General features: G+C 50.2%; 1 protein-coding gene across 39 annotated transcripts in view; it reads right to left on the bottom strand.

The window, feature by feature from the left end:
* Positions 1-10,524: 10,524 nt before the first annotated feature.
* Positions 10,525-25,260, bottom strand: part of EHMT1 (euchromatic histone lysine methyltransferase 1) — a 121,259-nt gene continuing 106,523 nt past the window's right edge. For all 39 annotated transcript variants that reach the window (XM_085593761.1, XM_085593763.1, XM_085593762.1 and 36 more), the window contains 5 exons: positions 23,928-24,043; positions 21,664-21,750; positions 15,417-15,495; positions 13,131-13,306; positions 10,525-12,401 (listed from right to left, as the gene is read on the bottom strand). In XM_085593761.1, the coding sequence (XP_085449887.1) occupies positions 12,218-12,401; positions 13,131-13,306; positions 15,417-15,495; positions 21,664-21,750; positions 23,928-24,043 (642 nt within the window). In that variant the 3' untranslated portion in view covers positions 10,525-12,217. The remainder of the gene's footprint in view (positions 12,402-13,130; positions 13,307-15,416; positions 15,496-21,663; positions 21,751-23,927; positions 24,044-25,260) is intronic.

Genomic DNA, 25,260 nt, shown 5'->3' with positions numbered 1-25,260 from the left:
ATTTCCAGGTGCCTTGTTCATTTTAGAGGTAACCAGAACAGCAATAACAACAACAACAAATCAGTATTGTAATCAGAAATTGGTTGCTTGCTCTAGTCCTGAAACATTCAGTAACACCCCATATCTGAGCAGCCCAGTCACTGTTTAGAATATTTCTCTTTAGTGGGTCTGTAGTGTTCCTATTTCAGACAGTTTATGGGAGGATTAGTTCTTGGGAGCATCTGCATTTCTCACTTCACTGAGAAATAAACACATCAGGCTGGCTCTGCAAGTGGCATGAAAGCAGAAGAGCTCAGTCCTTCCCTCTCATCCCACCTGGGCTCTACAAGTCCCCTCCCTGCTCAGGGGTTTGGGGCTGATCCCAAATCTCATGGGATCATAGAATGACAGAGTGCTTTGGGATGGAAGGGACCTAAAAATTCATCTCATCCACCCCTGCCATGGCAGGGACACCTCCCACTGTCCCAGGCTGCTCCAGCCCTGTCCAGCCTGGCCTTGGGCACTGCCAGGGATCCAGGGGCAGCCACAGCTGCTCTGGGCACCTGTGCCAGGGCCTGCCCACCCTGCCAGGGAAGGATTTTTTTCTCATATCCAGTTAAATTTACTCTCTTTCAGTTTGAAGCCATAGCTGGAGGACCACTGGGCTGCATCCTCATTTCTTCCCTCGTTGCCCTCTCCCCCTGTTATTTCCTGAAGGAACAGCCACAAACAGCCCTTGCCAAGCTCGTGGGGCTGCCAGGGACCTGCAGGACACAGCCCATGTGAGGCTGCAACCCAGCAAGTGTTTGGCACCTCTGATGTGGGGTGGAGGAGCTTTTTCCTGGGCTGTGAATAAAAACAGCTCCTTAATTAAGCCCTGGATATTGATTTCATTTTCATCCTATTAACTGCCTTGCCCTACATGGGTTTGCAACACTCTGTAGGATTCCCCTTGCCCCCACTCTGTGTAGACACAAATTGCCAAGATAAAAAAGCTTCATTAGTCCCATCTACTCTTCAAGCACCCATTTCTTGATATTTTTTTTGCTTTCAAGTGCTCATAAAAGAGGCTCCTTGACAGCTTCCAGACCTGCATCTCTCCAGCAGAGCGAAGATTCATGAACCAACATCAAGAGCTCAGCTACTTTGCCAAGAGAAAGAGGAAAAAAGCCTCTGCAGAACCCCTGAAGAAACCCAAGTTCTGGGTGGGGAGCTGGAGGTCTCAGAACAGCAAAACCCCCAAGCTAATGGCAATTGTTGATCTTTTTTTGTTGTTAAACAGTAGCAACAGTTTGTTTTTAAGCCCTGAGCCCCAGCAGAGCCTGAGCAGCTCAGGGCTGGATCACCCTGGGTGGGAGCTGCCTTTGCTGCTCAGAGAAAATCCAAGATTTTTGTGTTTCCCCCGACAGACCCAGAGAGGGGAGAAGCCTCAGGAGGGAGAGAGAAATTTCAAATTAGAGAATGAAAACACAGAATGGAAAAGAGGAGAAGATGATAAATCAAACACAAAACCACTGTTTTCCATGATGCTGAAAACCAAAATATTTGAGATTTTACCCTCTCAGGTTTTTGAATCAGTGACCATAAACCTCATGAACTTACACAGACACAGGGGCTGTGACCCAAAGAATTCATAATCAAAATTAAGATTTTTCAACCAGGAAGGAAAACAAGAGGGAAGATGATGTCCAACAAGAGGCATGGGGAGCTATTAAAACATTTAGGGGAGAGAAAAAAAACCCACAACAATTTGTGAGTCTTTATTGTCACTTTTTTTGGGATGTCACAGGAGGGGACTGAAGGAATGAGAATGGTTTAGAAGGCCAGGGAAGATGTTCCCTGCAGGAACATGGATTTGTGGGGCTGCTCTGTGCAGGGGCTGGAGTAGGACTTTCTGACCCTTGTGGGTCCCTTTCTCAGGATATTCTGTGATTCTGGCAGAGATTTGGGCAGGGTGAAACCCAGACAGGCTGCTCAGAGCTGCAAAGCACTTCCCAAACCTCCACGTGTTTCAGCTTCCTTTGATTTTGAGCTGAAATCAAGAATTTGTAGCACTCAGTGATGAGCAAATATTCCTGTCATCCAAACCTGGGCACTGCCCTGAAGTGCAGCTGGAGAAAGAGAAGAGCCTGGCACTTGTTGGTCTCAATACCAGGGGCAGCTACTTAGAAAGTCAAAGAAGAATAATCAATAACCTAAAGAGTGAAATTGAGTTTCTCTACCACAAATGTCTGGCTTTAAAGCACAGGGCTGATCTCCAACCTTCTGGTGAAGCTTCACGTCGGGATCTGGGCTGGTTTTCCCCAGCAGAGCTGAGCTGGATCATTTGCCCCGTTCCAGGCACTGCTTTGATGTTTACACTGATTTAGGAATTAGCCTGGAAATCATTTTATGTGCCAAGGGTGGTGGCTGCAGGAGAGGTACCCGAGCTCTGCTTCACAGCCCAGATTCCTCCTTCTCTGTTCTGTTCCAAGAAGTAAAGCTCCATGACATCAAACCAGGCTCTCCTCAGGTCCAGCCCAGCCCTCAGCATCCCAGACATTCCCTGGAGCTGTGGGAGGATCTCAGCCCTGCAGATCCCTACACCAGGCAACACTTACTCCAACTGAATTAGCCAGAAAGGTCTGCAATGGTTAATTGGAATTATTTAGCCATGATGTTTTGCCCTTCTCCTGCTCCTCTGTCTGGCGTGTTGTTCTCTAAATTGAATTCCTTTAACAGAATCCAATATACAGCAAAACTGTTGGTCCAGAGAAATGCTTCATTTGGGGGGGGGAGCTCAGGGACCCCTTTTGTGTCCCCCTCCTCTGCCCAGCACCAGCAGGAGCCAGGAATGGCAGGGGGAATTTCCTTCAGTGCGGGGCTGTGGGGTGGGATGGGATCACTCAGGGAGCAGAGCTGGGCGGGTCAGCACCAGGAGCTCCCTGGGCAGCTGAGCTGGCAGAACCACAGAACACCTGAGCTGGAGGGACCCCAAGGATCACCCAGCCCACCCCTGTCCCTGCCCAGACCCCCCAAAATCCCACCCTGGGCATCCCTGGCAGCGCTGGCCAAAGGCTCCTGGAGCTCTGGCAGCCTCGGGGCCGTGCCCATTCCCTGGGCAGCCTGGGCAGTGCTGCCGGAGCCCACCCTGGGTCAGGGGTGGCTCCATGTGCTGGGAAAGTCTCTCCTCCAGCCCGAGCTTCCAAAGAAAGGCTCAGCAGTCTCTGTTGTTGGGTCTCAAGGCAGTTTATTGTAAGTTATCTAAAAGATTTTCTCCTGGGGCTGCTGTGGTTTGCTCACAGCTCAGGCAGAGGCACACACACACCCTGACATCCTCTCTGACCCCGACTGCTTCTTCTCTCCCCACCAGAGCTGCTGCTGTCTTTTATATGGTACATTACGTGTGACATGGTTACAGTTTTTCCCAATGCCTATTACCTATATTAAATGGGGATTTTCTATCTTTTATATGGTACATTACGTGTGACATGGTTACAGTTTTTCCCCAATGCCTATTACCTATATTAAATGGTGCTTTTCTACTCTAAACCAACCTGTGAGTGCCAACATCACCAAGAACATGGAGGTGAGGAAGGAGAAAGAGGGAGGACAGGACAGGCCCAGATCCCAAATCCATCTTAAAACCTCTGACCCCCATGTACAAAACCAAAACCCCCCTGTACAGCACTCAAAAATTCTTCCCTTTACTTTGTGACTACTTCTACTCTAATATCTAAACTTTTGTGACTTCTTGTTCTTCCTGCAAGGTTGGTAAATCATCCCATGGTTCAAACCCAAAATCACAGCTGTTTCCAGCTGCCTGCCAGGGTCTCAAATGCCTCTGACCTGGGCCTGGAACCTCCATAAATGTCTGAGGGACATTTTGAGTTCTGACACAGTGCCAGCACCTCTGGGGGAAGAACCTTTTCCTGATCTCCAGCCTTTGAGGTTTAACCAACCCACGCAGCCCTTGTGTGGCTTGTTTTGTGCACATAATTTGTGAAGAATTATGGAAGACTTGCAAATATCTGGGGAAAGCAGATTTTGCTTAGGCCAGTAGACCTTGAGCTCCAGACACCAAACCACAGTGGATTTTTCCCTCGGGGGATGTTCCCACTCAAAGGACAAACACAGAGGCAGCAAACAGCTCCTCCTCAACAGCAGAGGGTTGGCAGAGAGCAGAGGTGCAGTGCCAGAGGCTGTCACCTCCCAGGGCTCTGGACACAACCCTCAGTGTGAGGTGCTTCAGATGCCAAAGGCAAAGCTTTGCACAGAGAAACCCTGCAAACATCGGGCCCCAAGGCAGAGGATGCTGCTTGAGGAGGTGGCTCACCTCTGACATTTGAGGAGATGGCTCACCTCTGATCCCCCTCTCCTGGGGGCCTGCTCCAGGAGAGCTGAACTGGGGGGTCTGTGGTGCAGGAGGGTCCAGCACAGCAGCTGGGAGGTGTTGAGCATCCCAGATCCATCCCAGGTACACCCAGGCCCATCCAAGTCCATCCATGTCCATCCATGTCCATCCATGTCCATCCATATCCATCCAGGCCCATCCAGCTCCATCCAGATCCATCCCAGGTACACCCAGGTCCATCCATGTCCATCCAGGCCCATCCAGCTCCATCCAGATCCATCCCAGGTACACCCAGGTCCATCCACGTCCATCCATGTCCATCCCAGGCCCATTGAGGTGCACCCAGAGCCCCAAACCCAGGCAGCCCCTGGGTTTCACAGCCCATTCACCAGCCCCTCACTGCACAGACAAAAGGATGAGAAGTTCCCAGCTAATCCGGTTTTCTTTTCCCTCAGTACAACAGCACTTCCATAAAAAATATCAACTGAAAATAAATACCTGTTGAAACAATCAAGAATGTTTTCCAAGGTAGTTTTACAGCAGCAGCCTGGTCCTCTCACAAACTAATATTCAAGCAGGCTTGCTCTTTATTTCCCCCCATATCTTCCCAAGTTTTTCTCCCAGATCCCTGATTTTCTACTGTCTCCACGTGTAGTAGGGAAGTTCTCCTCTCCCAGGCACATCCAGGACCCAGCACCTCGTTAATTGTTAATGATTTGGTGAGGGTTTCAAAGCCAGAAGCCCAGACCACCACACAACCCATGGAGAAGTTTATATTATTACATTTATATTTATGTTTGTGTTTATGTTATGTTTATATTTATAGCTATAGCTATAGTTTAGTTGTAGTTATAGTTATATACACATAATATAAATATAAACAAATATATTTATTTAAATTTTTATTTTATATTTCTGTTATTATTCATATTTATATTATTATATTTGTAATTTATAATTTATATTTATATTTCTCTAGTGAAACTGAGGCAGGGATCTCCCAGCTAGTGAGATACGCTGTGCAGAGCATGACTAGGAGGATACACAGCACTAATCAGAGCTCTCCAAGAACACCTAAAACACCCCAAACCTTCCTGGAGGTGAGTGAGGAGCCAGGGAGGGAATTGCTGATCGCCACGGACCCCAGCCAGCTCCGGGGCAGGGCAGGCCAGGGTGGGGCACACAGTGAGCAATTTAAACACCCAAATGCAAGGCTGAATTCAGTTTTGCCTCCCACTAAAATCCATCATTTTGGAGTTTCCCCACCCCCCCCCCCCTCGGTCCCTGGGCACACTTCAAATCCCTCAGCTCCTGCTCCTTGCCCAGCCCGGCTCCAGCATCCCGTGGGCTCCTGAGCATCCCAGGTTCACCCCAGATCCATCCCAGGTCCATCCAGGTCCACCAAGGTCCATCCAGCTTCATCCCAGCTCCATCCCAGCTCCATCCTCGGGATTCCTGCTCCCCTCGGGAACTCCCGGGATTTGCTCCAGGGCAGAAAAGCAGCAGGAGAGAAATGCAGGCATCGGGAGAATAAAATGCCACAGAAGTTCCTCAACTTCTTCCAGCTCAAGCCTGTGTCAAAGGGATTTTCACGATCTAAATGAGAATATTCTCCCCATTCCCCTTTTATTCATTTATAAAGTCACTTTGCTAATGGTGCAGGCCGTGTTTGCTGCTCACAAGATCCCAACAAATTTATTCCAGCTATTTTCCCCCAACAGCTGCACAACCAGAGAGAAATTCTCTTCCCAGCAGAGGCAGGAGAAAAGGATATTTGTCTTATTATGTCTGAGTAAAGCTTATCTGCTTATTTGCTGCTCAGAATTGTATTTACAGAGCACAACAAAGGCAAAGCCAAGTGCACTAATTGCTGCTGCTCAGGTAGAATATTCTCTGCTCACCCTGAGCCCCGCATCAGTGAGGCTTTATACTTTATCTAGCACAAGTGAGCTCCACAGAAGAGTTTTATTATTCACCCATCACTGCTGTTTCATTGCCTCTGTATCTTCTGAAAGGAGGGAGAAAAACCTCAATGATTTCTTGCTTTTCAAGCCAGGATTGCTGAGGGTTTTTTTCCGAGCTTATTGCACGTTGCAGAGAAATAAATCACCATTGAAATCAGCCTCATTCTGAGCACACAGATGGAGGCTCCTCCAGAGGGGAAGCTCTCCACAGCCAGGTGCTTTCCATCCTCCTCACAGTGGGCTCCACACTCCCAGGCTCCCAAGGGATGAGCACAGAGCAAAAAGCAAACCTGCAGGAGGGAAAACATCCAGCCCCAAAATCGTTTTGTTTTCTATCGGATCAACAGCACAAATGCTCATTTTACCTCTGCTCCAGGCTACAGAGCATCTCCCCAAGCCTTTGTTCACACAGCAGAGCCCAGGTCAGGCCCCAGCTCCCTGCAGTGGGGGTTTATGGCCTGGAAGCGGGGCTGGAAATGGGGTAAATTGGTCTGAAAAGGGGATCAGGGGGTGGCACTTCCCCTGTCCCCACTTTTCTTGGGGAAGGAAAAAGCATCCCAAACACAGAATGCAACATTTGCCATGCCCACAGCTCCCTGCCACCTCCTGGGCATTAGCTGATCCCAAAGGCTCTGCTGGGAATTTTGCAAACCCCCTCAGAGGGGCTGGGAGGATCCACACGTGCTGCACTGTCTGTTCCTGCAGAGCTGCAGCCCTGCAGCCAGCAAAGCTGGCAAATGCACCCCTGTTAATGCATTTCAGCATAACCAGACCTTTCTAATGCAATCTCTGGTCATCCTTGGTGGAGCTCGGAGCTCCAGGTGTTTAAACAAAGCCTGGCTTGGCCAAGGCCCGGCTCCCAGCAGCTCAGCTGGGACATTGTGTAATGGGAATTTAATCCCAGCTCAGCACCAGCCTCTGCTGGCTTCACTGGCAACCCCCAGGGCCGGGCTGGGACCTTGATCCCTCCAGAGCCTCCAGGAGCAAGCAGGGAGAGGAGCTGCTTCACAAACCCCCCCTTGGCTGGGACTGGTCAGGCTGTGACTGCTGGGGACTCTCCTCAGGCCTGGACTTCCTTCCTTGCACTCCCCCAGCCATCCCAGAGGGCTGGAGAGCACTTCTGGATGAAAACCTTCCTGGCACAGGGGCATTTCCGTGCTCTGGGAGCTGGGGGTGCCTCTGATGCTGCAGGGAGAGCAGAGGTGACCCAGGTGCCACTCCCTGGCCGGGTGCTGTCCCCTCCCGTGGCACACAGGTACCTCCAGCAAGACCCTGTGTGTGTCCCCAGTGCCACCAGCAGATCCTTACCCAGTCCTGAGGGGCTGAGCCTTCTTTAATCACTCTCACATGGGTTAAATGAGCAAAAACTCCGGGGTGGGGTTGAGCTTGTCCAGCCTCCCCTTCCCAGGTGAAGCACACTTTTCCCCACAGGCAGCACCCAACAATATTTGCTTTTTCTGGGCATTCAGGCCATTTCTGGGCCTGAGGAAAGGACAGGGAGGCTGAGCCTGACCTCCCCTGGCACCAGCTCCTTTCCCCCCATCACTGCCATCCCTCCTGCAGCCTTAAATTGAACCTCAGGCTGGTTCTCTCCCCCACAGGCCTTGCCCTTCCTCCAGTGACAGCAGCAGAAGTTTTCATCCTGCTTGGAGCAGCAGAAAGGAAATTAAAAGGGTGATAAGGGAGCTCCTTCAGCAGACAAGGGAATATTCTGTGCTAGCAGGGAGATAAAGGAATATTTCTTCCAGCTCTGGCAAAGGCACAGAAATGAGACGTGGGGTGAAATTCCACATTTATCGGGATTTTATAACTCTTACCTGGGCTGCAGGATAACCATCAGCCTCGCTCATATTTCCTCGTCACAGGAGGTCACGGCAGCACAAAGAGAGGGAAGGAGTCTATAAGGAGAAGCCAGATTAGCTCCAGTATCCAGGATCATTTTCTGGCTTTGCTCGCCCAGGTCAGCCCAGGGCGATGGGTGCTGCCTTTGGGTGCTTTTCTAACACCCCCTGTCCATCACGAGCCAGGACAGCTCCTCAGCTCGGTGTGAGAGGGTCTGCAGTGCCCTGTGACCCCCCAGAGCTGGATCTGACCCCTCCATGTCCCATCCCTGGAGCCCTGGAGCAGGAACCCTCAGGGAGCAGGGGACAGACCCCGGGTGCTGCTCCCTCGTAGCTCTGGTGGGGTGCAAGGGGCAGGGAGCCGTGCCTGGAGGAGCCCGAGACCCCCAAACCATCAGCTGCCCCTCCTGTGGTGAGTGACCCCATCCCTCAGTGCCCCCCGAGCTCTGAGGGTGGGGCAGAACCCCAAAAAGGGACCTCACACCCCATCCTGCAGCTCAGGGCAGACCCACGGGGGCCCCACCTTGGCCTGGGCATTCCTGACCTTCACTGGGGGGGTTTGGTGGGAGAAGGGAAAGAGCAGGGATGTCCCAGGGAGAAGGAGCAGGGATGTCCCAGGGAGAATGAAGGAGATCAGAGATGTCCCATGGGGAAGGAAGGAACTCAGAGATGTCCCATGGGGAAGGAAGGAGAGTGGCTTCTCCTCCAGGCCTCTGGAATGAGGGGTTTGCCCTAAAACCCTCCCTGCAGCCACAGGGATGAGTGGGGGATGTTGTGGGATGTTCCCCCACACCCTACCCCAGATCCAGCATCCAACCATGGTCCCACTTCCTGGGACAGCTGCAGGACCACGGGGACACCACAAAGATGCCAAAATCCCCAGGAAAAAGCCAAGGAGTGCTTGAAGGATCTTTGCATTTTCAGCAGAGCTGAGGGGAGGCAGCTCAAAAGGAAAAGCAAAATCTGGAGCCACGAGCAAAGCAAGTCCTGCTGCCCCAGAGCCTGCAGCAGCTGCTGCCAATGTGTTAAAAAGGAAGGAAAAAAACAAAAACCAGCTCGGGCAGCCAGGCTGAGCACAGAGCAGTCAGGGCAAAGTATTCATGTTAAATTAAATTTTGCTCCAGGGCAAAATATTCACACTGAAATTTGTGCATCCTTCAAGTGAGGTGTCCCACCAAGCCACTGCCACCAGCTGAGTGGAGTCAGCAGCGTGGCTGAGGTGGCTTTGCCCACATTTCCTGGCTCCCGACCCCTCAAATCCACAGCAGATTTTTTTGGGAGGAACCTTTTGGCCTCCCCTGTCCCTGAGCTGGGGCCTGCTGGCATTGCAGAAATGCCTGCTAAAATAAACACCCCCTTGCCAGCTCACCCTTAATGCTGGAAAAGTGCTGGGATACAAACTGTGTTTATTTAATTATTTGCAGTTATTTGCACAGAAAAGCACAGGAATCCCCCAAAAGTAGTGGGGGGTCACTGGGGCTGTGTGTGACTTCCACCAGGTCCCACCCTGGTGTGACCCCAAAACCTCGTGTGCGTCCCACCCTCCACCCACCTCAGGGAAATGCTGACTTTGGGGAAATCAGGCCCAGAAATCAGATTTCTCTGGGGTTTTTGCACTTCTCATTTTCAATTAAAGCACATTCTTTTAGTGACAATGTTTCATTATGCAGCATTGAACTGTATATTGTAATTAACCCGTGGTTAAAGAGTCTGGAGCTGTGAGGGGTCAGGGGTGCCTTTGAGGGTCCTCATGTCCCCACAGCTCTGGGGGAGGAATATTTCACAATTCCAGCAGCAAAATCCATCATTTCTCACCAAACCAACCCAAACCAGCCCACAGACACAATTTATTCACCACCTGCCCCGTTTTGGGAGGGTGATGAGGTCCCTCCGTGTCCTTCCCATCCTGGCTGGCACCGGGTGGGCTGGGCCTTTAGAAATCTTTTAACCCTTTAGGAATATTTTTTCTGGGATTTTTTGCTGGCAGTGCCTCAGAGCTGGTGTGTCCCCAGTGCCATGGAGGGCTCTGCTCAGCCCCAAACCCCAGAGCTCCATGCTGGGAGCATCCCCAGGGATTGCTCCAGGCAGATTCTCCTCTCAGCTCCTTCCTTGCTAGTTTTAATTTAATTTTATTTTATTTCCCCACTGGCAAGGGGTGGGGAGACATCCCAAGATCCCCAAACCTCAATGCTGCCCATCCAGTGACTGGAATTCAGGCTCACAAACTTTTAATAACAAAATTTAAAAAAAGCAACCCCAAACCCCCAGAATAAATGGCAAAATAACTCACTCAGACTCCTTTTTTTTGTTGTTGTTGTTGCTTTCTTCATTTTCAAGCCCACCAAGGAGCAGTTCAGCCCCACCCTGAGCTATCCTTCCTCCAAAGCAAACAAAAAAAAAGCCATACTCCTTTTAAAGAACTTTTTTTTCATTTTTTATTGATTTCATTGAAAACAGAACAAGAAAATGATCAGAGCCAAAAGGCTGCCCCTTTAAAACTGTCAAAAACATTAACAGAAAAAAATAATAATAATAAACATGATGGCATTATGAATGTTCTAGAAGAGATGAACAACAAAAAAAAAAACTTGTTACTGCACTAATTACAGTATTTAAAGATATATGCAAAAAAAAAAAAAATTAAGATAATGACCTGCCCAGCCACCACACAAAAGGTGATGGCAAATTTATTCACACTACAATACTAACAATTTAAAAAAAGTTTTGTTTTTTTTCCTGCATTTTTATACTAAAATCACTTTGTTCTTTTTATACAATTGATAAGTTTATATTCACGTGGTGAGCAAAAATCACACCAGAATCAGCACCGTTTTGTTTTGTGGTTTCTTTTTGTTGTCATTTTGGTTTTTTTTGGTTTTTTTGTAGGTTTTGTTGTTTTTTGTGGGTTTTTTTTTTAAGCTTTTTTTTTTTTCTCTCACGTTTTTAATGCTTGTCCCCGATGTTTCAATAATGGTAAAAAATAAATCAGTTTATTGAAACCTCATAACGTGTGGTTTAAAAATCAATCCAAGGTGCCCAGCGTGGAGCAAAGGGATGGGAATAGACGAGCTGGTGGCATCTGGGATCTTCTCGCCGTGACACGTCTGTCCTCCCCAGCCAGTCCAGGTCCTCTATAATATATATATCATTCATTTTATCTTTAAAAAAAGTGGGGGGGGAAAACTGGTTTTCTTTAAGAATTAGTGTCTTGTAAAATCCTCTTCAGCCTTCTTTCTCTAAAACCACTCATGGGACGGGGTGAGGGGAATTCCTTCACGGAGGAACCCAACACTGAGACAGGAGCAGGGCGTGGACCAGAGCTGGTTTGATGGAGAAAATCCAGGAGAGAGCCAGGGATCACAAGGACTGGAAAGATTCTGGGATTCTTCTCATCAGATGAGAAAAAAGCCGTGGGGTTTGGAGAGAATTGAGGGTATTTGTAGGGCCCCACCACAACGTCCTGCGAGATGGGGGAGGAATTATTCATTCATATATTAAAAAAAAAAAAAACAACAACAACCAAAAAACCAACCAACCAACCAAAAAACCAACCAAACCAACAAAAAACCAACCAGCACAACCTGCCCTGGGGCTGTGCCAAGCAAACCCAGAGCCAGCTCCCTCTCAGAAAGGAAGTCCCATCAAGTATCCAGAGTTCACTGTGGCTGAGCTGGGGGTGAGTGGTGGGAGGGATCCAGCACGCAGCGACATTCGAGGACGGGCGGCTCTCCCTGCCTCTGACAACATCAGCACGTTCAGACAGGAGGCCAGCACAGCTCGGGTGGCAAAAAAAAATGCAACAGCCACCCCTGCACACACACAGCTGTGAAACCCAGCAGCTTTCCAGGAGCAGGGAGGGGAGAACAACATCACGGAGGTGGGATTTGCTTTCACTCCTTCCTCAAGTAACAGTCGGTGGCACAGCCCTAAGTGTCACAAACCCTTGGCTTTCCTTGAGCGGGTTTTTTTTCTTTTTTTTTTTTTTTCTTTTTTTTTTTTCGTTTTCCGCGTGGTTTTGTGTCGCTTTTTTTTCTCTCTCTTCTCGCTCTTGAAGTGGAAATTCCGACAGCAGGTGTGTCTGGGGGTGGGAGGGGTCGGTGTCAGAAGGGGCCGGCGGCGGCGGCCGAGCTGGTGTCGGGGAGCCCGTTCTCCTGCGTGTCCTGGGCAGAGGTGCTCGCCTGCCGCTGGGCCAGCGCCGAGCTCGAGTGTTTGCACTTGGGTGAACCGCACTGACAGCTGAAGAATTTGCCTTTGATGTCCCAGAACCTGTCCCCGTAGTCGAAGCTGCAAGAGAGAGACGGGAGGGGTCAGTGAGGAGGACATCTAAAGAGAACCCGGGATGGTTTGGGTGGGAGCAGCCTCAAGGATAATCCTGTTCCATGGGCAGGGACACCTTCCATTAGAGCCACATCCAGCCTGGCCTTGGACATTGCCAAGGATCCAGGGGCAGCCACAGCTGCTCTGGGCCTCACTGCCCTCATGGTTGAAGACTTCTTCCTTTATCTGATCCCATCCATCCCTGCCCTCTGGCAGTGGGAAGCCATTCCCTGTGTCCTGTCCCTCCATCCCCTGTCCCCAGTCCCTCTCCAGCTCTCCTGGAGCCCCTTCAGGCCCTGGAAGGACTCTGAGCTCTGGCTGGAGCTTCTCCTCTCCAGGTGAGCACCCCCAGCTCTCCCAGCCTGGCCCCAGCCCTGGGAGCAGCTCCGTGGCCTCCTCTGGATCTCTCCAGCAGCTCCAGCTCCTGCTGATGATGTTCCCCAGGGCTGGGGCAGCTCTGCAGGTGGGGTCTCACCTGAGCACAGGGGCAGAATCCCCCCTCCTCTACTGCCCAGGCTGGGCTCAGCCCAGGGCAGGGAGTTCAGGGCTGGGAGCGGACACGGCCAGGTTGATCCCGGAGCTCTGCAAACTTCCGAGGGACCCTGGGGACAAAGCCCCGGAGGAAAGGGACGGAGCGGCCCAGCTGGGGAGCAGCAGAGCTCTCGCTGTGCCCGGCACAGGCGGGGTGGCACGTACCCGATCTCCTCTCCAGCCTCTATGTGCCTGGTGCTGAAGAAGGCGATGCGGGGGAAGCGCAGGTCCTGGTGGGACATGAAGACGCGCACGGGGATGAGGTTGGGCTCGCACAGGTGGTTGATGAAGCGGCTGATGTTGCCGTAGAAGCGCGCATCGATGCAGTAAACCTCTCCATCCTGGGGAGACACGGGGCAGCGCTCGTTAGGCACGCTGGCCTGGGGTTTATTGCCCTAAATAAATGAGCAGGCTGCTGCTCTCTGCATCAGCGCTGCAGAGAGCTCCAGGAACAGCCAGGGCAGGGCACTCACTGTGGGTCTGAAAGGACTGAAAACGCACACACAGACTTCTAGGTGCAATTTATATTCCAGAGTACCCTGAAACCAGAGTTTACTGCGCAGCACTCTGACCCCCCACACCCCAAGAGCTGTTTTTTAACACCCTGGCACACCAGTTCTCCCAGTCCAAGCACCAGTTTGGCACAATGGGGTTGATGCTCAGTGCAGGCACCTTACTGGTACCAGCCCCTGGACAGGGGAACAGGCGTCTGTTCTGTCCTCTAATTGAACATGACAGCTTGGAAACACAAAGCCAGAGCCTTGAGAAAACACAGGGTTTTGCAGATAAGAGTGAAAGTGAGAACATAAAAATTCCCTTTCCAGAGAGCCCAGAGAGCAGTAATACTTTGTTTTCCTTGAAAATAAAAGAACCCCCCTCAGGGCTTTTTTATTCCAGCAGAGAATGACTGTGCAAAGCAGAGGCTTTAATTACAGAAGCTAATTTCAGTTGCAAAGAGGCCAAAAGCAAAAGGATCCATTAGTGGTGCTCCAAGTCCCTTTTGGACAAGCACCTCCGATCGTTAATGGATGTGCTGTGCCAGGTCACACTTGGGGGTGCAGGAGCCCAGGAAAACATCCCCAGAACTGGGGGAGGCATCACCCCAACGGGCCTCGAGCACACACGGTGCCACCAGCTCTGATTTCATAAATCAGTGATTTCACTCCCTCCGTTTCATCCACAGAAATGCCATGGTGGGGCAGGATGACAGCACCCACACCCACAGCAGGACCTGGGACACTCCAGGATCACCTCACATGGGGCTGTGAGTGACAATTTAAGAGACAGGGACAACAGAAAGCAAAACCCAGACAAGAGAAATGGCAACCCAGATAACAGAAATGACAGCCCAGCCCCTCTCACCACAGCCCAAGTCCACTCAAGCCAAGACACACCAGGACCTCGAGGCCCCCCAGGGTTGGGATTCACACCCTTGCAATGCCCCATCACTCTGGAGGACACAAAACCTGCTGCCTCTGCCCTGCCCCTCTCTGTCCAGCCTGATGGGCAGCTTTAACCAGCCCCAATGATTTGGTGCCTGCTTTTCTCCAGATGCTCCACCTTGGTCTCCCTTCCTGCTTCCCTGAAGGATTCCCAGGAGCCAGCACAGAGGTTCTCCCTCAGGGTTGCCAGTCAGGGCTAAGGAAGAGGCAGGGCAAGGCCCAGGTGGGCTCTTCCTGATAAATCAGGCTAAAGTCCTTTTCAACTTCTTAGTTACAGTCTGACCCCCTGTTTGCACACCAAACTCATTATTTATCTTTTCTCAGCTCTTGAAATGTGTGTTGCTTTAAAAAAAATAAGAAGAAAAAAAATAAATCAAAGCTTCTTTGTCACAAGCTGATGACAGAAACAAGGCACAGAGTGTTTTACAGCCTTCCTTGGAAGCCTCCCCACTCCTGTGAGTCCCCAGCTCACTTTTTCTCACTTCTCCTTTCCCAGAGGGAGCCTGAAGTCATGCCCTTGCTTAAAACTTTGAGATTGTACTTTGCAAATCAAAATTTCTGCCCTGAGAGCCCTCACAGAGCAGAGCAGGGGAACAAACAGCAGAACAAGCCCCTGCCAGGGTGCCTGATGGATCCTTCCTGAGTGAAGAGGGTTTGTTGGGTTTTTTTTTAAATCTTTCAGCTCATCACCACTTCATGAAGAACTCACAGAGCTGCCAGGCACACAGGTGCCAGGCTGGGAGTACCAAAATCTGGATAACTGACCTCAGGATGCTCCAAGGGGTTGGACAGAAGAGCATCTTGCTCAAAAGTGGCGTGGGCAGCACATGTTGGTTCTGCTGCCCTTTTAAGCAGCCCTAACTCTCACCTCAACCACCTTTCCACTAAAGCACAGCAGCTGTGCTCTCTGCAGGGTTTTGCTGCACATCAAGATGGAGACAATCATCCTCTGGGCTCTTTGGAGGAGTCAGGGCCTGGGGTTTGTCTGGTTGGACACTGCAGACAGTACCTTGTTGTCCAGGTCGAAGAGGTAGGAGTCCTCCTCCCGGACATCGGCCTCGGAGTCGGAGATCAGCTCCCCAACGTACCTGTTGATAGTAAAAGGGTTTTAAAATCATGGGGATTTAGGGTTAAAAGGAAAAATAAGCTTAGTAGGCCCTGGAAAAATAAACACCCTAAGCACATGAAGAACTTGTACTTGCTAGAACTGCACCTGTGTAGCTAGTACATGATAAATGATATAATTGTTAGATGTGATGATTGTTTAGTAATTATATATAATTACTGTTTAATCATAAGAATAATCATGAGAAACTGTGGTCAGGGGCCTAAGAAAGATCATGAGAAACTCATGTCAATGTATACAATAGAACAATATGAGTTTAATAATATGTAAGTTATATAAGGATGTAATATAAAATATGTTCAGCTCGAAAGCTGTGTTGGAGTCAGATTTGGGTTTGTACCCCTGATCCCAGAGCTGTCAATAAAAGCACCTGCAGATAATCATATCCTGTGATTATGTGTGCTCCTGAATGCTGACACTGTGGGCACAGGGACAGGCAGCAATGTCATCACAGGTTCCAACACCTCTTTCTGGGGAGAGAGAAACAGCCCAAAATGCAGCCCGGGCACAGATGGACAGCCACAGCCACAGTGCTGGCCAGCTCCAAGCCACCAAACTGAGCTCTGTTAACTCCCAGCAGTGAGAATCCGGCTCCAAACTCCACCTCTTCAGAGCAACACTTAAATAATATTTTAAATTACATTAATGATATTAAAACCTATTTAATATTAAAATTTATTTATTTTCTCCGGAGGACTAAGTTTCCTTTTGCAAATCTCTCTGTTGGCCAAGATCAACACATGAATCCAAGTCTCCTGAAGTTCCTGGTCAGACTCAGGCTGTCCCACAGCCACTGCAGTGCTCATGCTGTTCACACCCTAAAACAAAACATTTGTGTCTGCCCCTCATGCATTTCCCAGGATATTTTGAGCAATTATAGGCTACACAACTTCAAAAGTTTTGGTTTATAAGTCTTAGGTCTAACCTAACGTGGCAGGATCCCTGCATCCCTTCTAAATCCCTCCTGAACCAGGATAAATGTGAGCTGTGGTCCCAGACACAGCCACCCTGTTGTAAAACCAGGACACAGGCAGGTCCTCCACGGAGAATGAGGCAGGTGCTGCTTGGCCTGGGCTTGCTGAGAAGGACCACACAGCCAGAGAGATCTGGGTTTGATGCAAACCCCCTTGCTGCAGGAGTTCCCACAGCACTGGTGTTCCCACCTCTGTCTCCCTGTTTCCATTTTAATTGGTTTTGGACTGTCAACTGTGGGAATCCAGAGCTTCCTTCTGGCTGCCCTGGCAGGTCTGGGACCCTGGCAGGGGTCAGGAACCAACCTGGACAGAGCCCCCAGAGACACTGGCTGTGATCTCTGTCCATGGAAAAGAGTTTTCAACCTTACAGGATGAATTACAAGCTCTGAGTGTTTGATATAAGTCATAATTAAGTGTGGCATGGGTGCAAAAGTAAAATTTTAGGATTCTAGATTAGGGGTCCAAAGGGGACAAGATGGAGGAAATTGGGTGTGCCTTGTCCTTTTTCTCCTTCTTCATGCCCTCCATGTCTCACTGTGGTGTTGGCATTTTTCTGTTGGTTCAGGCTGGGGACACACTGTCCAACGTAGGTGACAGATATTGGCACGTTCTTGTAAATCCAGCCCAGGGAGTTTCTGGTATTTAATGTTTGTAACATCCCACTGAGGGCAGAGCCCCACACGCTGCCCTGCAGGACAGAGCTGGGCAGGGCAGCAGAACATGTGAGAGATAAACAGAATAAACAACCTGGAAACCAGCACAGACCAATTATGGCTTCTGCTTTGGCAGGGGCTGACAGACAGAGACTTTCTACAATCTCAGGATCATCAATACCTCAGATTCCGACAGTCAAGGTTCAACACTTCCTGCCCTGAGCTGCTTTAGTCAAAGGAAGAAACTCAGAGTGGAGGGACTGAGGGAGGGTCTGAGAAAAAAACAGCAGCACAACAGCTTGTCAAGTGTCCAAGGCCAGGGTTTGGAGCAATCTGGGATAGTGGAAGGTGTCCCAGCCCATAGCAGAGATGGGATTTAAGGTCCCTCCCAACCCACCCCAGTCTGTGTTTCTGTGAGGTTAGTATATAAGTGTTCCAAGCCTGCAGTGAAACAGTGATTATTTCAAGCAAAGGATTCACCACATGGATAAATATTCTTTGCAGCATCAACAGAACTTCCATAGCCAGCAGTTGCTCTCACAGCATTCCTGCAGCCCTCAGGCATATTCCAAGTGTTAAACAACTGCCTCCAATCCTCCAGGGCTCAAGGCAGCATTTAACTCCCAGGCTGGGGAGGAGGAGAGCCAGGAAACATGAGCCTGGAGAGGATCTCTGCACTCTGTGACCAGGGATTTTTGGCTGGGAGCCTCCTGTTTGCCCTCACTGCTCCACTACTGGAAATCACCCACTCCTTGGAGGCCTAAAGCATAGAAAGGTGGCCAGAGAGGAAGGGAAATTGCTGTGGAAAGGCCCAGCAGGCAGCAGCAGCTGAGAACAGCTGAATAATTCTGCTCAAAGAGGCCCTTGCCCAGGGACAGCCACTGCAGGTTTATAATTCCATGAAATAAAATACCACAATCAAATTAAAAATCGTTGGTTTAATGCTCCTTTCAAGCCTATTCCTGTAACTCATTTCCTTTCCAGGCTGTTCAAAGTTACTAACAGGTCCCTGCTTTTCCAGGCCCAAAGTTAGGGAAGGGTGTGCTAGAGGTGCATGTTCCTCCCAAAAACCAGCAGGAGCCCCTTCATTTAAGAACTCCTGTGGTCAAGGCAGTGTCTTTCTCCCCAGCAGGATGTTCAGCACACTGATGGCAAATAACTCCATCCCAGAGCTTCCCAGGGCTGCCCATCACTGCTCCAACAGCCTCGAGTGAGCTTGGGACAGATGATCTTGGAGGGCTTTTCCAACCTTAATGATTCTGTGATCACAGGGGACTTTGTGCAAAAACCCAGAGCAAGGAGCAGTCCCTAGCACAGGCTCCAGTGTTTGCCACAGGATGTGGGAGACAGGAGGCCTGGGGCTTCTCTGCCTGAAGACAAACACCTGGCTTGATGCAGCTGGTACCTTCCTAAAGCACCACTGGAACAGAAAGCAAGTATTCAAAAACCATAAATGGATGCAAAAGGAACAGACCAGATCCTCTGGTTTCTGCATCCCACTAATTCCCAGCCTCTCCAACAAAAGTCAGCAGCAGCTGTGCTGTTTGCACAAGGAGCAGCTCCACCACCTACCAACCAGGCATGAACAGAACAGATTCAACCCAACCCACAGCAGCAGCAGCACAGGGTGAGCAACAGCAGCTTCTGAACAGCACCAAATTCTGAGGCCAGGGAGAAACCTGCCCATGAGCACAGCCCTGAGGGGCTGCAGAGCCTGGAGGCTCCATGAGAGCCCTGTGGGACAGGAGGGTGGCACTGTCACACCTCCCCTTGTGAGGGCTGCCCTGGAACAGAGGCTGGACAGAGCTACAGAACAAAGCAGGGATTTATCCAAAGGATCTCCTCCATGGATCCACCTTGGGCAGCACCAGAGCCCAGCCAGGGCTGCACCCAAATGACCCAAAATGGTCCCAAAATGCACGAGTGCTCCCGGGGGCTCTCCCTGGGATCAGTTCTGCTCCATTGGCACCTTGGAGTTCATTGTCCCATTCCAGCTTCAGCCCAGGCAGTCCCATCCTGCTTGTTTTTCTCTCTCCAGCCCACGGTGTTTGTGCTCCTGGGCTGAGATTTGGATCATTTGTCCTTGGTGCCCAGCTGGAGCAGGAATTGTTTTGTCTCCCTGCTCTGTGCAGAGCTCAGCATCCCCTCATGTGAAGCCCAGACCCACAGACTAAAGCAGCAGAGAATGTGAAAAATAGAAAAGCTGAAACCTGAGGCATCACCCTTGCCAAGCTGCTGCTTCCAGGGCTGTGCAGAAGGGACAGGAGGCAGCTACAGAGTCACAGAATCATCACGGTTCAGAAAGACCTTCGGGACCATTGAGTCCAGTCATGAACCCAGCACCACCAACATCACCCAGACCACGTCCCCAGCTGCCACTTCCAGATGCCTTTTGAACACTTCCAGAGGTGGTGACTCCAACAGCTCCCTGGCCAGTGCCTGATCACTCCTTCAGCAAAAAGCCATTTTCACATCTCTGATCTGAAGCTCCCCTGGTGCAGCTTGAGGCCATTTTTCCTTGTCCTTTCACTGATTCCCTGGGAGCAGAGCCCGACCCCCCGGCTGTCCCCTCCTGTCAGGAGCTGTGCAGAGCCACAAGGTCCCCCTGAGCCTCCTTTGCTCCAGGCTGAGCCCCTTCCCAGCTCCCTCAGCCTCTCCTGGTGCCTGTGAAGAGTTACAAGATAAAGGTCACACCAATACAATCATCCTTCCAAAGCTGAGCAATAACCACAGGACACAGCAACTGCCCACCCAGGGCTCTAATCCAAATGTTTAACACAAAATGCTCTTCCAGAGAAGCTGATGCTGGGATCTGCTCTGTCCTGGCAGCCCCAAGCACTGCCAGCACTGGGGCTGCTTTCCAGAGAGGAGGAAAGGAAGGAACAGGTCTATGGGATGCTCATAGAGAATCACAGGAAGGACCCATGGAGCCGAGGGCTTGAATTTGATGAGTGAGAAAATGAGTGTGTGACAAAGCAGGAATGTGCACGGGCACGACATTAATTAGCTCAGCTATTTAGTAAGCAGCTCATTTAGCTAACGGAGATAGTACCCAGCAGTGAAGCAGTGCCAGCAGCTCCTGGCAAGGCTGGGGGCAGCCAGGCTGTGGGATCTGCACCCCCTCAGCCCCACGTGCTCTGCAGTGTCTGTGTTCATCACCCCCTCCCTGGGCTGCCCCCTCGCTGCCTGCTCCTCCTGTGTGCTGGCATCCCAGCAGCACCTGCTGAAGCCACTGCCTTTTCTCCTTGGGAGCAGTTACTCACAGGCTCTGGCCTGTTCCTGGCCCTGCACCACACCTCTGGGACCTGTGGCACTTAGGGACAGCCCTGCATAAGGACAGGCCCCAGAGACAGCAGCTTTTGGCTTTATCTCTAAAAAAATATTTTAGCAGCTGGCAGCTCCTGACACAGAAGAAATACTTGGCCAATTATCTTTTTCTTTATTTTTAGTTTTAAATACTGCAATAATCTTCCTCAATCCCCCACCCAACTCCATAACACATCAATAACTAGTTCTAAAAACCACCAGCACCCATTTCCAGGATGGACATGAGTGCAGCCTAATTTAGTAGATGCTCAGTCACTGTAATATTGCAATGAAGGAAACACTTTCCAAACTATTTAATAAAGTACATATACAACTTGAACCTCAAACTGTGGGGTCTGATGACAGGTTTTTCACTTGACATAAATCTGAACATTTCTGTGCCTAAGTACTTTATTGACTCAGGGCCAAAACATGTGCTTCACCCCAAGTGCTTCCTTGTTTTGCTGAATCAGACTAAAGCCAGAGCTGTGACACTGGAAAACCTCTGGAGAAGTCAGGATTGAAGCAGAGGAAGTTGTTCCACTGCCTTGGCCTGCAGTGTCCCATATCTGTGGCAAACATGGGAGTTGAGCACATTTTGCAGCAAAACCCAAAAATGTTTTTCCCCCATCACTTGTGTTTCAAACGGAGAAGAGCTGAGCACAGATCCCAGCAAAACAGAGGGCAATGGAGAAAGCTCCACACTATGAAAAGAAGGACAGACAGCAGGAAATGGAGTCAGGAAACCTCTGGCTGAGGGCAGGCAGCTGAGCTCAATGCCAACCTGATTTACATGAAAACCTCTCCTTGAAGGGAAGCAAACCATGTGTGACCTGGTGAAGTGCTAGGGTTGCTGGGATGATGGAAGCTGCACAACTTACTCCTGGATTTGGGAAGTGCTGGGTTGCTGGGCTGGTGAAAGCTGCTCAGCTCACTCAGGGCTGGATTTGGGAAGTGCTGGAGCTGGTGAAAGCTGCTCAGCTCACTCAGGGCTGGATTTGGGAAGTGCTGGGTTGCTAGGATGGTGAAGTCTAAACACCTTACTCCTGGGTTTGGGAATGGATGATGGAAGCTGCACAATTCAGTGCTGGATTTGGGAAGTGCTGGGTTGCTGGGATGGTGAAAGCTGCACAACTCACTCAGTAAAGGATTTGGGAAGTGCTGGGTTGCTGGGATGGTGAAAGCTGCACAACTTACTCGCAGACAAAGGTTCCCAGAGGAATGTCCTGCATCGTCCGCACTCCCCAGCCCATCTTTTGTGTCCTGTAAAGCTGCAACCGAGTCCTGGAAAAGAGGAAAAGAGGAAATGAAGCCACACTGATGACAGCACTCCATAGAAAGAATGAATTTTCATGGAGAGATGAGCAAAAAGCCAGCACCTTCCATCAGCACACACTCCCAGAGGATTTTAATATTCACCCTCCCATTCTCACCCTGCAGGGATGCTCCACTCCCACAGCTCCCAGCTGTGGACAGATGCTGGCATGGAAACAGCCCAGAGACAAGGGACAAGTGCCAGTCAGCCCCTTCTGCCTGCCCAGGTGCACACCAAGGGGCTGGGGAAGAGGGGACAGGGTGGGTGCTCTGTGTGATGATGATTTACAGAGGCTATCAGGATCCCACCAGCAGCATTTCCTTCCCCTCCACACAGCCCTGGAGGAAGCAGGGAAGGTGGAAGGGGATTTACAGCTGAGGAGGAAGGCAGGGATCTCCCAGGGACTAAAGAACACCTTGAGCTAAGTGCTCTGACCCCTCTGCCCTCTGCCAAAGCCAGGGCATTCAGCAATTCCATCATATCCAGCTGCCTGGCTGAAAGACAAGAAAGAAAAGCTGCAACTTGAGACTTCTTGGTGTAATAGCTGCTCTGTGGAATTTTACTGATGGGGCTTATAGGCAGAGAAACAATCCTGTAAGTCATTCTGCCTCCTGCTCAGCCAGAACCTGAGTTAAGTGCAGGATGAACAGTCTCCAGGGCTAGGAAAAGCTTGTTCTATCCCTGAGGGAACCAAAACCCACTCTCAGCAACGCTGTTATTGGAATTAAGTGAAATCTGATGCTCACCTTAACTTCACCCTGTTGCTTTTCCCAGTACTTCTCTTCCCCACACCCACTCCTTCCTGCACTGTCAGCTCAAACCAAGGGATGTGAATTTTATCCTGTTTGCCCACAGCTTCACCAGGACAAACCATGACCTCAGGGGAGTGATTGCTCTCAGAGAAGCAGGGTCTAACACTGGGTTTGGGGCTTGGGGAAGGCCCCCAGCTTTTGGCTTGTCCATCAGAGCTCAGATCTGGGCTCTGCTCTGAAGCCAGCACCGGCGGCAGTGGGGCCGTGGCTGAGCTGAGCCTGCCAGCTGAGCTGGGCCAGGCTGCCAGCTGGATACGTGTGCTCTGCCAGGCAGAGTTAATTTGGAGCCAATCTGATAAAGGAAGCACTGAAAACAAAGCAGCAGCACCCCTGTGTCAGCTGCAGCCCCAAGGCAGGAGCCTTGCCCACTGCCACCCCAGGGACCACAAGCTCTGCCCAGCACCTGACCCTCCTTCCCAGCAGAGCTGCTCTCCTCAGCTCATGTTGGGTTCCTAGCCCTTCCCATCTTTCAGAAAAAAAAAAGAAAAAACTTCAGCAAGGCAAAAAATGCAAAAGCAACAGCTCTATCTGTACAGCTCCTGAAAAAACACCCACGGAGGCACCGGAGCTTGGCAGGGAAAACCAGAGAGAGGTAAAGTTCTGAAGAAACACATCAAGTTTCTTCCCTGCTTATTTTTAACAGTGCAAAATGTCATTGCAACTACAAAGCTTGCAAAAAGAGTGTTGTCAGCACTACAAAGAAATTCTAAAAAGTTGGGGTTTTTTTCCCAGTGGGATACCTTTGAACTTAGTGCAGTGGCAAACTCCTCTATAGCAGTCCAAACCAAAACATTGACATTTTTAGCCAAGCACCAAAATCCCAGCAGCCTAACCTGGAGCAGCAAGGCCAACAGGCATTCAGGTATCCAACTCAGTGGGAATCGTGCCAAGAACTTGTAAATTTTAAGCAGCCAAGTCTGGGCATGCTGGCCTGTATTTCTAATCTAGAGTACTGGTTTACAAGATCTCCTCAATTCAGATTCTGCAGCTCTGTTGCTGTCATGTCCTTCTCAGCTCTCCCCGAGACACACTTGGGCTGTGCATGCAAATCCACAAGCCATTTGTATGTTTTATGGTCAGCTGATGAAAGAACACTGCAGTTCCCACCTGATGGTGCCATGGGCAGGCTGCAGATATTAACTGAGATGTTAATTGAGCTCATCAACCCACTGCTGCTCCATTCCCACTGGCAGCATGCAGGAACCCACTTCCATCCCACCAGCTCCAGCTTCCATGCTGGGTTTTGTGGGATTATGGGGAAGCTGAGAGGCAGAAGGCTCATGGGTTTGGGGTACAGACATTTCAGAGCAGCTGTGTTTGCCCCTCGTGCCCACCTGAGGCCGTTCTGCACCACGCGGTTCCTGCAGGTTCTCCAGCACGAGCACGCGTGGTTGCACTCGAAGATCAGGGGGGGCTCAGCCATGTTGAACTCAGGCAGGAGTCGGCCATCCTGAAGGAGAGAACCGCCCCAGATTGGGTTATTTGTCTGCTCCTGGGATCCCCAAAACCACAGGCAGAAATTCCCCCCAGGGTAAAAACAGGCCAGAGAGCCCCAGGTGAAGTGATGCCCCAGGCTCCCCAAACCCAGCGTCAGAGCTCAGGTTCTGCAGGGGTTTTGCTCTACCCTGACAGCAGCAGAGTCACCACTGTCACCCACAGCTGACAAACAGCCAGAGAATTTTGATTTTTGCTGCCTGCCATCACCCTACACAGCATTTAAAAAAACACTCCTAGTGCTGTGCAGAAAATTGGTGTGCATCATCATCATTATTGCCATTTGCTGTGCTGGAGGGGAGAGTGGCTGCTTAGTCTGCCTCTGGAATAAAGCCTGAACTTGCAGAGTCCAAGGCCAGTACACCCAAGTTCTGTGAATCACACTACCTTCCTAAATAACACTCCCAAAAAAACCTTCAACTCAGTTATTTATCAACAAACAGAGTTAAGGAAGTGATGGATTCAATTTATCATATTTAACAAATTTGGCTTTTAAGGCTTGAGAGGTGCAATCACCTATTAATGTGTAAATAAAATGGCTACAAAACCAGTAAAGATACCAACACTCCTCCTGGGAGAAACTTGCAGAGATTCACAGAACTTCTCATCTTTGTAGCACCTGTCCAAAGACGAATCTCAAAACCTCCCTGGAGAGTGGAAGCATTTACCCAAAACACACCTGACTTCTGCCAACGTGGCAGTGAAAACATCTTTACTCTGCCTTCATCCAGAAGAATAACAATAAATAAAAGCAGATTAAAAAAATTCTCTTTCTACTCCCCTCCCTTTGTTTACATCTTACAGCACTTTCCACGTTGCTCTGAAATGGAAGCTGATTTCACGCTTGGATTATTAAATGCTCCCTATCACATGGATGTAATTAATGGCTCAGTTGGCACGAGAGGAACACAAATAAATAACACAAGAAAAGCTGCCCTGAGCAGGCAGTTTGGATTATCACGTCTCAGAGCTGAGACTATAACTTCAGGCATTTTAAGTCAAGAAGAAAGGAGTTGGATTTACAGAAACAGGGAATGGTTTGGGGTGGAAGGGGCCTTAAAGCTCAGCTCATCTCAACCCCTTCCATGGGTATGGACATCTCCCACTGGAGCAGGGTTGCTCCAAGCCCTGTCCAACCTGGCTTTGAGTTGTGCAAGGAACTGAATTAGGCAA

The sequence above is a fragment of the Lonchura striata genome, chromosome 17 (assembly GCF_050655825.1).
Source record: "Lonchura striata isolate lonStrDom1 chromosome 17, ASM5065582v1, whole genome shotgun sequence".
Classification (NCBI taxonomy): Eukaryota; Metazoa; Chordata; class Aves; order Passeriformes; family Estrildidae; genus Lonchura; species Lonchura striata.
This window is presented reverse-complemented; position numbering and strand designations above follow the sequence as displayed.